This window comes from Sparus aurata, chromosome 21, assembly GCF_900880675.1.
Source record: "Sparus aurata chromosome 21, fSpaAur1.1, whole genome shotgun sequence".
Lineage (NCBI taxonomy): Eukaryota > Metazoa > Chordata > Actinopteri > Spariformes > Sparidae > Sparus > Sparus aurata.
The window spans coordinates 491,375-506,205 of NC_044207.1; the positions used below are offsets into that span (position 1 = coordinate 491,375).

Here is a 14,831-nt window from a genome sequence, read left to right on the forward strand (position 1 = left end):
TTCATCGAAACACACGTTATATACGTCAGCGTAGATGAGAGCCAATTAGGGCAAAGTCCTGACGTCATGAAGGTGGGTCTGGGGTCGCGCAGTACCTGGAGAGCAACTGCGCGAATGCTCTGCAGCAGCCTCGCTTCCGCGATGACTTAAGGTCACGTGACATCAGATGCGGAGCAGAAACCACTCCCATCCAGGTCATCGTGGACACATTTTAACCAGCATGCATGCTTGATCTTGAACTCGCCTAATGTGACATCGGCTGCGAAGCAGAAACCACTCCCATCCAGGTCATCGTGGACACATTTTAACCAGCATGCATCACGATTTAGACAGCGCTGGCCTGCGTGATCTTGAACTCGCCTACCGAAGGAGTGTACTTCGGTGCGACCTGGAGGCAGCGTCAACTTTTGTGAAATGGGACAGTCTACCCTTCGAAGCATTTCCTGGTTGCGTCATCAGATGTTCCCGCCCCTATCCGTACGTCACTATTTCTGCAGCTCAGGTCCGTGAAAGTGACAAGAAGAGTAAAGTTTGACTGTCAGATCTGTTTGAGCTTCAGGAATTCCTGATTTCCTTTTTAATCCTCCTCCTTGTGGAGGAAGAGGAGAAGCGGCTCTGGTTTATCTCCGGCTGAGAGGACCGTGGAGAGGGAAACCTGTTATTGAACCCACATAATGTTAATGTTATCAATATTATCATTACTAGTGCAGTGCCTGTAAGAAAAGTGTATTCCTATAAAAAAGTGGGAGGTTAAGGAGCTTCTTCATGGATGGCCAAATGAGGCTGTGTTTGAAGGTGGGACGTCAGGGATATTTAGGTTTGTTGTGAAATCCGATATTCCAGGGTATAATTGGCTCGTTTTGACTATTTTTGATTTTGCCATTATATTTCACCTTAAAAACTATTTACTTGGTGTCATTATTTTCAGCACAACCTCACATGTGTGACTGTACAGTTAGTTTTTTTATTTTGACATACTGCATTAACACAATGGACCTAAAATCACAAAAAAAAAAAAACATGAAATCCAAGTAGGAAAAAGTTAGATTTTTTTACAGTGAAAACCACAAATATGTTTAACAAACCATTTTTTTAAATTTCTTTTTTACTTATCATGCAAATATAAATTGTTGTTTATCTAAATGTGTGCATACATTTAAAAAATTTACAAAGTTATATGTAACTATTTACATTTAAATGCAGGCAATGCTCAGGTCTGCCTGTGCTCCTTCCAGCTGAATGAAGAGCTGGACTGCCTGCTCCACATTCAGCTTCTCCTCATTATTCTGACTCATTAAACAAAAAAACGACTCCACTACTCACTAAACACACTCCAAACACGCTGAATGTCACAAATCTCTCAACTCTCACACACACCGACCGTCGTTGCATGTCAATCATCCACCTAGGTCCCTCCCACAACTTCCTGTTCCTCAACAACCAAAGTTGCTGCTTGGACACTTTCGTGACAAAAGCCCGTTTTTACCGTTTCTTCCTGCACCAGACAAAGCAAACGTGACGGCAATGTTCGCGAAAAAGCGTGGCGGACATTATTTACCCTAGGTCCGGTTTTGGACGTGCCAATGCTTCCGGTCCGTCGCCTCGGGAGGTGGGCCGTGTAGCTAGCGGCTAGCTGCTAGCTAGCCGCTAGCTACACACGAACATCCACATATTCCGATTCCACTTTGTTGTCCGCGCGTCTCCGGATCTCCTCAGACCCTAACAGACTCGGTCCGGACTCGTTTAATCTCATTAATCCACAACAGTCAGATAAGATGCACAGAACAGAACAGAATGGGACCGAACCGCCGGCAAAATTCCGGTCCAGCTCGCGCCGCTGCAGGTATAAATCTGCTTGTTTCTTAAGGTGGGGGGTCACGATGGGCTCTGCAGTGATTGGCTCTGGTGCGCGCGTGGCCACAGTGTGCAGTGATTGGCTCTGGTGCGCACGTGACTGTAGTGGTCCGGTGGACAATGCTCGTGGAATTTGTAAAGCATTTATGAAATAATTTATTAATGGTATCATTGCAGTCCAAACAAATGCGAAATAGCACACCCTTGAACCACGCAGCAGCCATGTTGAAACTCTCAGGTCAGTCTGATCCTGATCCGCAGAGATATTTGAGGAATACACACACACACACACACAGACAGACAGACAGAGGTTACTTGCTTTTATAGAGAGATTAGCTATCTACGGAAGCCCTAAACGGCCATGCATTCATATATTTAATTTCCTCCGTTTTCCCGAGATAACGGGATAATTTTCTCGAGATCTCGTGATAACAAACTTTGTTTTCCCGAGATAACGAGTTAATTTTCTCAGTTTTCCCGAGATAACGGGATAATTTTCTCGAGATCTCGTGATAACGAAACTTTTTTTTCCCGAGATAACACACCTTCGGACACACTGTAAGAGCTTGTACCCTTTATCAGCCAGGTGCACAGTAAATCATTTCATCACGTTCAGCAAAAATCATGCAGGCACAGGCACCGCATTTAGTGTCTAATATAAGTAATCAAATAATAACCTGGTTTCAAAGAATATCAGTTAACTAAATGAAAACAAGATGTTCTTTTTAACAATTATCACATTAAACTGACCGACTCATTCACACACGTACACACACACACACCTTATTATATCGTTATCTCGGGAAAACAAAGTTTCGTTATCTCGAGATCTCGACAAAAATTATCCCGTTATCTCAGGAAAACAAATGAAATTAAGTCGTTATCACGAGAAAACAAAGTTTCATTATCTCGAGATCTCGAGAAAATTATCTCGTTATCTCGGGAAAACAGAGGAAATTAAATCGTTATCATGGGAAAACGGAGGAAATAAAATGTATGAATGCATGGCCGTTTAGGGCTTCCGTAGTTTAGGGCTTCTGTAGCTAGCTAACAGTTTGGGGTCATTAACATACCGATACATTACATTAATGCTGACATATAAACTGCTGATCGCCACTTATCGTTTTATTTAAATTGTAAAGGCATTATTCCTATTTTAAATGTTTGGTAGATGGTTTTGTTTGTTGTAATGATTTATTATTATTATAATTATATTATGAAATTGCCTCTTTCTTAAAACATTCTTAGTGACATGGCAGCCGTGGATGGAGTCAGAACTGCAGACCCAGTTGATGGAGGATGTGGTGGACAGAGGAGACTGGACCCCCAAACACCATGAGTACCGACCCAGATGATGTCCCACTGAAACCATCCCAGCAGCACTGCAGGGACTCCTGCTCAGCCTGTTACTGTCTATCATCTGTCATTGTTTTAATATTGCTTTTAATAATGTTTTTTGTTAATAGTTAATAATAATCTGTAAATAGTTATTTATGCTGTCATTTTGTAAATAGTTGTAAATATTAAGACCTTAATAATAAAATAAAACATTCAATCCCTTGTTGTTCCTGCAAAGTAGCACTTGTAGTCATAAATCATACTTAAGTTGTAAATACTGAATGGAATAGACACCGTGTAACAATAAAACAATATTTTATTTCATGAATTATATAAAATGAACAATTATGAACAAATAATATAAAAAGAACCCATACATTAAGTAAATAACAACAGATATAATGTATGATTGTCCTCTGGAGCAGAGAAGAGACTCTCCATCCTCTCTGCAGCCTCATGTCCTCCTTCATCCTCCCTCCTCCTCTTCCTCCTCTCTGTTTGCTCCCTTAAACACAATGAAATGTAAAAGTGTTACAGTCTGAAAATTAAGCAGGGATCACAGCCTGATCTGAATCTGTTCATCTTGGTCCATTTATGTAAAACGAGTCTCTAACATCTCCACAGTCACAATAAGATATAAGTCAACCTCTGAATGTCTAACGTGTGTCTAAAGTGAAGGCTTTTAAGGCTTTACTTCCAAAGGCATCAAGCTGAGCATTAGCAACGTATTTTACCTTGAAGTTCAACATATCTGGCGTTGGATGTTCAAAGGAGTAAAAACCGAGTATAGACCCAATACTTACATTTAAATACGAGATCTGCGCCACTTGAGTTTATTTATTTATTTCTTCTCTTCGGGCGCGCAATGAATCTTGGGATATGTGAGACCACGAAGGGTAGTAGCAGTGCACACTCCAAAAACAGGTAAAAGGAGTGCGCATTTGTGGGGTGCATTATGAGAACACTTTGAATTGGGACACCCTTCGGCGCGGCATAGTGACGTAACCGTACTTCAAATGCGCACTCGAAGTGTGCAGACCCTGAATTGGGACACAGCCACAGCCTACACCACTCTGTCCGGCAGGGGCGTGTGGCGCTCCGCTGCTATGGCAACTGACATACAACAGTAAAATGTCTACCTGTGTGGCGAGAGAAGACAGGCAGAAGAGACGTACTCTGGTGCTGAGGCCGTAAGTGAACATGTTTGAAGTGATGTTGTCAACATTATAAGCAAACATGCTAACTGTTAAGCTATTTTGTAATTTTGTTGTATCCCAGCTCTTCTCGAACAATTAGTATTTCAGTATCAGGTATACATGGAGTCAACCAAAGCGCCGTCGGCTCCCCGAGCAGGAAACGTTTCAGTCTGGGCGGTGGCAGCAAAGTTCTGGAGAAGAGCGTCGTTCACACTCCGAGACAAGCTGTTCGGGTAACTTACACCATCAGGCAGGGACGTGCACATGGTTAGAGGGGCAGGGGCTCAAATTCAGAAAAAGGGCAGTAAGTGCGCGCGCATAGTGCCCGCCAAATTTGTTTTCAGGCCTTAATAACACAATATGTAGATTAATTTAAAATTAATAAACAAGTACTTATAGAAAGCTAACTACTTAGCGGTGTATCCTGGTTTGGAAGACATGCAATTCAGCTGCAGTTCTTAAAAACCAATGAAACGCTGGTTTATTATTATTATTATTATTTATTGGAGGGCAAGTGCAAAGTAGAAATACAGGCTACACATTTAAAATGTGACAAAACCAAGAAATGACAACTGTGACTTCTACTGTTAATGTTAGTAGACCAGCCTGTGACGTGCGGTGAGGTTTGTGGCTGGTGAGGCACTGACTCCATCAGAATCAGATTTACAAATGTATGAACCCAACAGAGTAGATTATTCACCATTTGACAGCAAGGGCTGGCTCAATTCATGGCAGCGGCAGCTAGTAGTGGCACTTCCTGCTTCCTGCCTTCCACTCCAGTTGCCGGTGTCTGAGGCAGTTACCACTGCCCTGCCACGGCAACTGCTGCTGTTATGGGCATTTAAAAAAAATCTGATCTCATAAAACAGTCGTCAGTTTTGCATTAGACACGCTGGCAGTAGCATTTCCATTACATGATTTCTGCATTAATTTGGTCTTCCTAATTAATATCTCAACATCTGTCTCAACTGCTGCCGCTGTGTGGGGCAGCTGCCACTGACCTGCCATGGCAGTTGCCGGTGTCTACCTCAGGGACACACACACATGCACAGCGGTAGTTGCCGCGGGAGACCAGAAGCACCACTACTAGTTGCTGCTGCCACGAATTGAGCCAGTCCTTTCTCCCATTTGATCGGCAGCAGTTAACAGGTTAAGTTTCATATCTCATATCATATCAGCATTCTTTACACATATCAACTGTACCCCACGTGACGCACATTTCATTTAAAACAACATTATTATGGTCTTACCTTTACTTATAAATGAAGTCCATGCACCGATCCTTCTGGACAAAAATGTCTGTTACTTTTTTGTTGAAATCCTTAGTTACCTCCTGTTTTTCGATTGAATGTCCAGTTTATAAAATTGTTTGAGCTTGGATATAAAATCCTCCATTGTAAAACCAAGTGGGGCGAGAGGGGAAAAAAATCATCACTGCACTTGACTCGCTAATTGTAACCATGGACTGTTGTTGTTGCTAGCTCTCTGTCACTTACTCTACAGCTGCGGAGTAGCATAAGAATTTCTGGGCTCACGAGTGCTCCCTACCTTGAGGCAAGAGAACTGCCTGCCTCACCCAGTGCCTCTTCAATGCCATTGTAAGATCGCTGAGCACACGAAACAGGTTACACACATATATTTTATACATGTGACTATGAGAAATCCGATCTGGTCCGATTTTAGTCAAACTAAGATGTATACATGCATCTTAAAAATCCCATCATAGTCGGACTAACACAGTAATTCGGTTTTCTTGAGTGTCATGTAAACGCACTGAGCGACATGCTGTCATTGCATTGCAGAGCACAGTTTGTGAGGGATTGCGCAATCCAAGGTGAGGCTCAGCTTGCTGCTGCCTCACCGTGCGTCTCTTCCCTGTATTTGAATGGAAATGTGAAAATTCAACGATTTTTGATAAAAAACAATCCAAATTGTTTAAGTTAAATGGAAAATTAGTTTTAAGTTCAAACCATTTGATAAATATAACCAATTATTTATTTGCTTATTATATATTTTATTTTTTCCCCTGCCTCCCCTGACCGCACGTCACTGGGAACAGCAATGTGTACAACAGCAAAGTCACAGTAAACTCAATATCTGGAAGAAATTTAAGATTTGTGGCAAGATAAACAGCTGAGACAGACAGCTGTCAGATTATTCTAAACTCTCAAAAACAAGCAGTTAGCTTAACAAACACAAATGGACGCTTTTCTGAAATATGACTCATATTTAAGCACGTTGAATAAGTGGAAGGCGACTTGTTAGCCCCCACAGGGAAGTTATGTTGATGGATTTATAATTCACAAAGGTTCAAGTCGCTCCACTGTCACGTCTCATCTCATATGTGGAGGAGTTTTCAATGAGGCAGCTGCTTCACTCTCTCTCTCTCTATCTGTGAGAGACAGGGACACACACACAACAAACTGACAAATTGAACCTTGAATTATGATCAGATTGATTATAAAATAGTCATCTCCTGTATTTACACATTTTCCTGTGGACATCTTAGTTACACATAATATTAGGCAAGATAAATCTACAAAATACTTGCCACAGTTGTGGCGGAGTGTGGAGGAGTTTTCAATGAGGCAGCTGCTTCACTCTCTCTCTCTCTATCTGTGAGAGACAGGGACACACACACAACAAACTGACAAATTGAACCTTGAATTATGATCAGATTGATTATAAAATAGTCATCTCCTGTATTTACACATTTTCCTGTGGACATCTTAGTTACACATAATATTAGGCAAGATAAATCTACAAATATCTTGCCACAGTTGTGGCGGAGTGTGGAGGAGTTTTCAATGAGGCAGCTGCTTCACTCTCTCTCTCTCTATCTGTGAGAGACAGGGACACACACACAACAAACTGACAAATTGAACCTTGAATTATGATCAGATTGATTATAAAATAGTCATCTCCTGTATTTACACATTTTCCTGTGGACATCTTAGTTACACATAATATTAGGCAAGATAAATCTACAAATATCTTGCCACAGTTTATGGGTATGTTTATATTTCTGGAACAGAATCAAACAGAATCAACAGTTTGACAATCACATGAGGCACAGCTTGCATCAGTATCGTTTTACATTTAACAAAGAAAACCTGACTGTGTCTCAGCATTGAATGATTTTTAAATGAGACTTTGTTGACCTTATTGACTTTTTTCCAGCCTAAATTGTTTACACAACTCACTGTTTTAAAAGGCTGCAGGTGAAACAGAATATACATCAGTCTGAGACAGAGCATCGACCATGCAGTCGTTTTTACAGCCATTTGGATAAAAGCACACTTTTCCAGTATGAGAGTCAGATGCATCAAGAGAAGGAACATGACCGACAGAAGCTGATATATGTTGTTTGCAGGTGTTTGATGAGGAGGACAATGATGTCACTCCTAAGCTGCTGTACCAAGCACATCCAGTAGCTTTGCAGGCAAAAGCCAGCAGGTTGTTTCTGGACGAAATCTCTGCAGCTGGATCGACATCAGACCAGATATCAGCCACTGGGAGCTTCACCATGCCTTTCTCCAGGTACCAGAGCTCATTCTGTTACAGCTGATCTGAGATGACATGAAATTTGATTTACAGCCATATGTCTCAGAATTTATAGGATTGCAGTGATATCCTGTTTTCAATGTATAGACTGGTATGAAAGTTGAAATTATCATGTACGTTTAAAAAATATATTTCAAGTTCATATCAAGTTTCATAATTGTCTGGACAGTTGCCTACGATACAGCACTTAGAATCTCTCAGCACTAAATCATTTTCAGTTATTTCTGGACTGAAACCCAGTCATGACAAATGTCCTGAGTAACAATTGGCTCTTTGAAGGGCACAAACTCAGAGCTCTAAGATAACCTTCCAATAAAATGGTTTGATGGCCTTATAAAAAATGTCAAACATACATATCCCAGGACACATGGAGTACATTACAAGGTTGAACTTTGATAGAGAGCTATAAACAGTTGATAAGAGAATGACAAATAGCAGTAATAAATGATGTTTTATTACCTCGGTTTATGTATATTATCATGTCAGTAGCCCCATCAGGAAAATAAGTGTTCAAAACATATGAACAAACGGAATATGGTTTCTTTGGGGGACAGTTAGCATGACAAGCTTTTCTCTACACTGATTATAAACTGTAAGCTTTGCATTAAAAGCACGTCTGCTCATCTGTACCAGACACAACTCTATCCTAACTTCACTTAACTCCTTTTCAAATTAATAAAACTAGTGCAGTGCCTGTAACAAAGTGTATTCCTATAAAAAAAAGTGGGAGGTTAAGTAGCTTTTTCATGGATGGACAAATGAGGCTGTGTTTGAAGGTGGGACGACAGGGATATTTAGGTTTGTTGTGAAATCCGATATTCCAGGGTATTTGTAATTCCACTTTGTTGTCCGCGTGTCTCCAGATCTCCTCAGACCCGAACAGATTCGGTCCGGACTCGTTTAATCTCATTAATCCACAACAGTCAGTTTAGATGCACAGAACAGAACGGGACCGAACCGCTGGCAAAATCCCGGTCCAGGTTGCTCCGCTGCAGGTATAAATCCGCTTGTTTCTTCAGGTATGTCGTGGGCTTGAGCTCTGCAGTGATTGGCTCTGGTGCGCACGTGGCCACGGTGTGCAGTGATTGGCTCTGGTGCGCACGTGGCCACGGTGTGCAGTGATTGGCTCTGGTGCGCACGTGACTGTGGTGGGTCTGGTGGACTATGCTCGGCGGAATTTGTAAAGCATTTATGAAATAACTAGCAGACACATACTCACACGCACAGACAGACAGAGATTCCTTGTATTTATAGATAGATTAAGGAGGAAGTCATTTCTATACTTGCCAGGTTATCTGTGAGATGCACAACCAACTGCTTTCAATTCCAGTGCCATCAACCTGGATGCTAGAATCCAAAGCCAAATGTTTCCATACGATAGAAATATAATTGTTAAGGTCAAGCCTTTGTTTATTGAGTCGATATTGAAAAAAGAATATTGTTTTATAAATGATCTGTCTGTCTGTCTTTCTGTCTGTCTGTCTGTCTGTCTGTCTGAGAGAAATGTGTGGTACAGTCTATGACCATTTTACATATCACCAGCTCTGGGCAGCAATACCTGGAAAACCTGGAAAAAAAAAATATTATCATGGGCTAAACAGGTGACATTCTGTCCTTGTGTTAAGGATGACATATGAATGAGCAAGATAAAAACGAACAAGAACAACTATCAGTTTTAGATAGAGTTGGACATTATTTTGATATCATAAAGTAACACTATTCTCGATTGTAGTTCAAAATTGGATCTGTTCAGTACGTGCAGTAAGTGTAAATAAGTGTATGAAAGTTTGTCACTGTCATGTTTGAGAGCTTTTGTGTAGCTAATAAAGAGCAAGTGTTGCCACACATCTTCACCTTGTAAAAATGTATTATGACATTGTTTTGCAGATCAGTATTTGGAAGCAGCAGAATATCCAGCCAGTCTACCGTTGAATCAGTAAATGAGGAGATTGAGGATACATTTTCCAAACGGGACATGCCCATCAACTTCCCAGGTTCAATGCAATATTATTTTTTACATTATGAATATATTATATATATCATTTTGTCTCACTCCATGTTAAATGTTGGTACAGGACAGTAAGTTGACAGACAGTAACATCTACACCATATTATTATGATTGAATGCCTCAGGTCTCAGTAACAGACAGCTGTAACACGTTGTATCTTTTGTGGAATTTGGTGACATTTTCTCTTTTTGTTTTGTCCCTGGGCAAGATGTGCAGCAAAAGAGAGACACTGTAAAAGAACAAATGACAGAAGACATGTTGAAAGAGCTTGTAGACGTCTACATCTCTGACACAGACAGCATTTCACTGCTAGACATACCCAGCACCCTTGTGTCAGTAGATGCTGATGATGCAGAAGCAATCATGTGAGTGGTTTCATCAACTCAATCAATACTCCAAGAATTCCACTGAAAAAGACATACCACTCGTTGACATTTTGACCTGACTAAAATTCAGATTGATTGTTGGAAAATGTATTTTCTTTTTTGAAACTAACAAGCTGTGGTTATCTTTACCTTATTTTCACAGAGAGAGGACCAAGCAGTATGCTGAGGTTTGCAGGAACAGAATGGGTAATGAAAAGTATGTGGATCGATCAATGCAGACAGTGAATGGAGCGGCTAAACATAAACAGGTCCAGAGCGACAACATGGCCATGGTGGACACAGGTTAAGAACTTTTTCATGGAGCTCACAGTCTTAAAGCTGCATCCATTGATTTTTCTCATGGCCACAGGGGGGCATGTTATAGCTAACAGGAGGCTAACAGCAGCTGCAAGGTCAGTAGTCATATGGAATCATGTTTCTGGACATGTGAAGTTCAGTGTACTCTACTGTTACTGGTAATTCCGGTTTGGGCTTCACCAGTGACTTGTAGGTTTATCAGGGCCCTATTTCACAAAGCAGGTTCAGTGAAAATATTCTCTCATCATTGAACCGATTATTGTTTGTACCCAGAAACGTACAGTTAATTGGGTTTGTTTTTCAATTCCATTTTCCACAGGCATGAATATTACCACCTGGGACATGTATAACACTGAGCAGGATCAAACGGTGTGTAGCCCTCAGCTGGAGAGGGATCACTGTCCAGAGGCTGTGGTGGACAGCAGCAGAGGTGCAGAGAGGAGCCTGTCAGTGAACAGCACAGCCAGTAAAGGTAACAATGAGGGACACTGGACAAGACGCTCTGCTACATTTTGGGTGTAATCCTCTTGTCAGAAGTTTGCCTGTAGTAGATGATTCTAGATGTATAAATAAATAAACGTGACATCTCTGGTCCTGTGCAGGTGCCCTTAGTTTAAAATAGCGTGCAGTAACTTGCATGTATGATTTACTTTTACTCCTTCTTCAGCCAGTACTGCTAGCTCACTGAGAGATGTGGATGTGCTTGGGAACGCTGAGTCAGACCTGCAGCTGATCATTCTGTCAGAGAAGTTCCAACGCTTGTCACTCGTAATGGAGAGGAGCATACTGGAAAACACCTTCTGGCCCAAGCTGGCAGCTTACAGACAGCTGCCAGTTCTAGCAGGTAAACCCATCTCATTTCCATAGGGGCTGCATTTTTTTGTCTTCAGATTCATGGACACACTCATGATAATGCAGCTGAATCAAGATGCTTTCTGTGCTGATGTCCTATACACCTTATAATTGGTACCATACACATACAGTGGTGCTTGAAAGTTTGTGAACCCTTTAGAATTTTCTATATGTCTGCATATATATGACCTAAAACCTAAAACAGATTTTCACACAAGTCCTGAAAGTAGATAAAGAGAACCCAATTAAACAAATGAGTCAAAAATATTATACTTGGCCATTTATGTATTGAGGAAAATGATAGATATTACATATCTGTGAGTGGCAAAAGTACAGTGCCTTGCAAAAGTATTCATCCCCCTTGAACATTTCCACATTTTGTCACGTTTTAACCACAAATGTATTTTATTGGGATTTTCTGTGACAGACCAACACAAAGTGGTGCATAATTGTGAAGTGGAAGGAAAATGATACATGATTTCAATTTTTTTTTTACAAATAAAAAACAGAAAAGTGTGGTGTGCAAAAGTATTCACCCCCCTTTTCTCTGATACCCTTAAATAAAATCCAGTGCAACCAGTTGTCTTCAGAAGTCACCTAATTAGTAAATGTAGTCCACCTGTGTGTAATCTAATCTTAGTGTAAATACAGCTGTTCTGTGAAAGCCTCAGAGGTCTGCTAGAGGGCCTTTATGGAAGAGTGGCAAGAAGAGAGCCATTGTTGAAACAAAGACATGCAGTTTGCTACAAGCCATGTGGAGGGCACAACAAACATGTGGAGGAAGGTGCTCTGGTTCGATGAGACCAAAATTTATGTTTTTGGCCTAAATGCAAAACCCTTTGTGTGGCAGAAAACTAACACTGCACATCACCCTAAACACACCATCCCTACTGTGAAACATGGTGGTGACAGCATCACGCTGTGGAGATGCTTTTCTTCAGGAGGGACAGGGAAGCTGGTCTGAGTTGATGGGAAGATGGATGGAGCTAAATACAGGAATCTTGGAAGAAAACCTGTTAAGAGTCTGCAAAAGACTTGAGACTGGGGCAGAGTTTCACCTTTCAGCAGGACAACGAGCTTAAACATTAGGGGTGTGCATTGGCACTGCCCTCACAATTTGATTTGATAACGATTCACCAGGTAACGGTTCGATTCAATTCGATTCTACGATGCATTGCGATGCATCAAAATTCTACTGCACACAACAAGGCAAAATAATTGCAAAACAACTGTCACAGTGGCAGGACATATGACAGTCAAATCAAACAGCATTTTTGTAGCAACATAAATAGCACCAAAATGAATTACTAAAATTCAAATAATCTGCTGACCTGCAATAGGTTTTATCTTTTTCTTTGGTGGCATTTTTGTGTTCTCCTTTTCCTGCTTACTCGAGAAAAAACGGGATCTCGTTAGAAGCGCGATGTATGCGCAGACGCCGTTTGGGCATAACAAAATGGCGGCTGCCATTCAATGTAGTTTTCATTACCACCACCGGATTATGTTTTATTTATATCGTTACAGCACGTCCCCTAAACGTTTAAACATAATCGACACGAATGAGCACAGCATCGAGCCGTGGAAACGTGGGTTTATTTACTATGAAGTTCGTATTTCTAATGGTTGAAATCAGAGATGTAGCAAGCTTTTCAAAAGTGCGGGGCGTGGATGTGGTGGTGGTGTTTTTTTTACAACAATTTTGGGTTGGGGAGGGGGGATGATAAATGACACTTAAATATTGAATATTAAATCTGTGTCTATAATAACCACACCCTGACATGTAAATGTGACGTCTGTCTTGATTCGTTTATTTATAATATAATATAATATTTCTAATAGAAGCCTACTGCAACTGTACTTTTTGTTTACCATTAAATGTTTTTTTAAACATTGTCATATTTTATAATGTTCTGTCGTGGACTAAATCACTTCACTGCTAACAGAAAAGAGAGCTGCTCACTGCCAGTTGCAGCTTCTTATCTTGATCTGCAGTCTTTGTACATTTTTTGTCATGATTGTTATTATTAGTACTTAGATTATCAAAAATCACAGTAACATGTCAGGATGTGGTTATTATAGACAGATACATATTTAACTGTTTTATGTCATCACAGTAACAGCGAGTAATCAGGAGTAATCAACATTTATAATCATCAGAGAACGTTACAGACATTGTTTTTGGTTGCTCTCCGTTTCCAGAGAATTCACAGAGAAGCTGGAGAAGTTTGTGACATTTTCATCCCGGATTTTTGTGAGGAGGGAATTAAATGCCTGTCCCAAATAAACGCCTGGTCTGTTAAGTGGTTGAGACAAATACACGCCCGGCTATTATTTGGTATTTTACGGTAGTTCCCGCCTCATCAGCACGAGCTGAACAATAAATCTAACACTGAAAGAGAGGCGGGACTTGAGGCAGAACAGCCAATCATCAGCCGCTCAGTCCCAAAGCCGGTGTCACGTTTGAAGCAGCAACAGGAGAGGGAGGAGAGAGGAGGCAGCTGCCGCGAGTGCAGACACAGAGCGGCCAGAGAAACTGAGCGACTGTAGTGAGGCGTTTGAACGAAACTGCGGAAAAACTGCAGAAAAAGTGTGGGTTTTGAACCCTCTCACCGGGAAAAATGTGGGTGTTAAAACACCCACATCCACCATGGATGTGACGCCCCTGAGTGGGGGGGACGGATCGGGGTCACCATAAATCTGGGGGGGTCATATCCCCCCCGTCCCTAGTGCCATCTGCGCGCATGTGTGTATGTACCGCTTGACCGACCGGGTCTCTGGGTTTGCGTGTGGAGATCGTGTTGATAGCTAACTAGAAGCTTGCGGTTAGCATTAGCTTGGAAGATCGCGGTTAGCGTTAGCTGGTACTATGTGACACTGCTTGGTTAGTTCGTGTAAAATTGCTAAATAACACAGCTAAATACTTGCACATGCAGACATTTCCATAGGACACGCATTACATAATGTGCAAGATCAGAAATGTAATACACAGAATGATTCTGCTGTAGCACTAACTTGTGTGGTCAGAGAAGCTAACATTAGCGGTTAGCTGCTAACCATACCTTGTTCTCAATGGCAAAACACACAGTACATCACGTACGAGTTCAGCCTTATCTACAGGAACACACAGCACATTATTTGTATACTTACATGTCCTTGGTCTGCAAGTATTCCTTTGAGTAGAAGTTAGCCGACTACTCCTGCCTTGTACTGGCCCAAGTTGGTGAAACAGTCAGCGTCAAAGTGGTTCACACACACCAACAGTTTTTTGCCAACTTCAGCTGGGACATTGGCCTCAAAAATAAATTCAATCCATGCTGCTCTTTTGTCCTCTGCAG

The 14,831-nt window shown here is 41.3% G+C and overlaps 1 protein-coding gene across 5 annotated transcripts in view; it reads left to right on the forward strand.

The window, feature by feature from the left end:
- The first annotated feature begins 4,098 nt into the window (after positions 1-4,098).
- The window catches only part of dnai4 (dynein axonemal intermediate chain 4), a 36,227-nt gene continuing 25,494 nt past the window's right edge, over positions 4,099-14,831 (forward strand). The window contains exons 1-8 of one of the 5 annotated variants that reach the window (XM_030403546.1): positions 4,099-4,382; positions 4,471-4,621; positions 7,762-7,928; positions 9,840-9,946; positions 10,170-10,326; positions 10,490-10,629; positions 10,964-11,116; positions 11,312-11,488. In XM_030403546.1, coding sequence (XP_030259406.1) covers positions 4,324-4,382; positions 4,471-4,621; positions 7,762-7,928; positions 9,840-9,946; positions 10,170-10,326; positions 10,490-10,629; positions 10,964-11,116; positions 11,312-11,488 — 1,111 coding nt within the window. In that variant the 5' untranslated portion in view covers positions 4,099-4,323. Of the gene's footprint in view, positions 4,383-4,470; positions 4,622-5,891; positions 5,987-7,761; positions 7,929-9,839; positions 9,947-10,169; positions 10,327-10,489; positions 10,630-10,963; positions 11,117-11,311; positions 11,489-14,831 lie in introns of those variants that run through there. The other 4 variants (XM_030403544.1, XM_030403543.1, XM_030403542.1 and 1 more) reach the window with 4 other exon arrangements.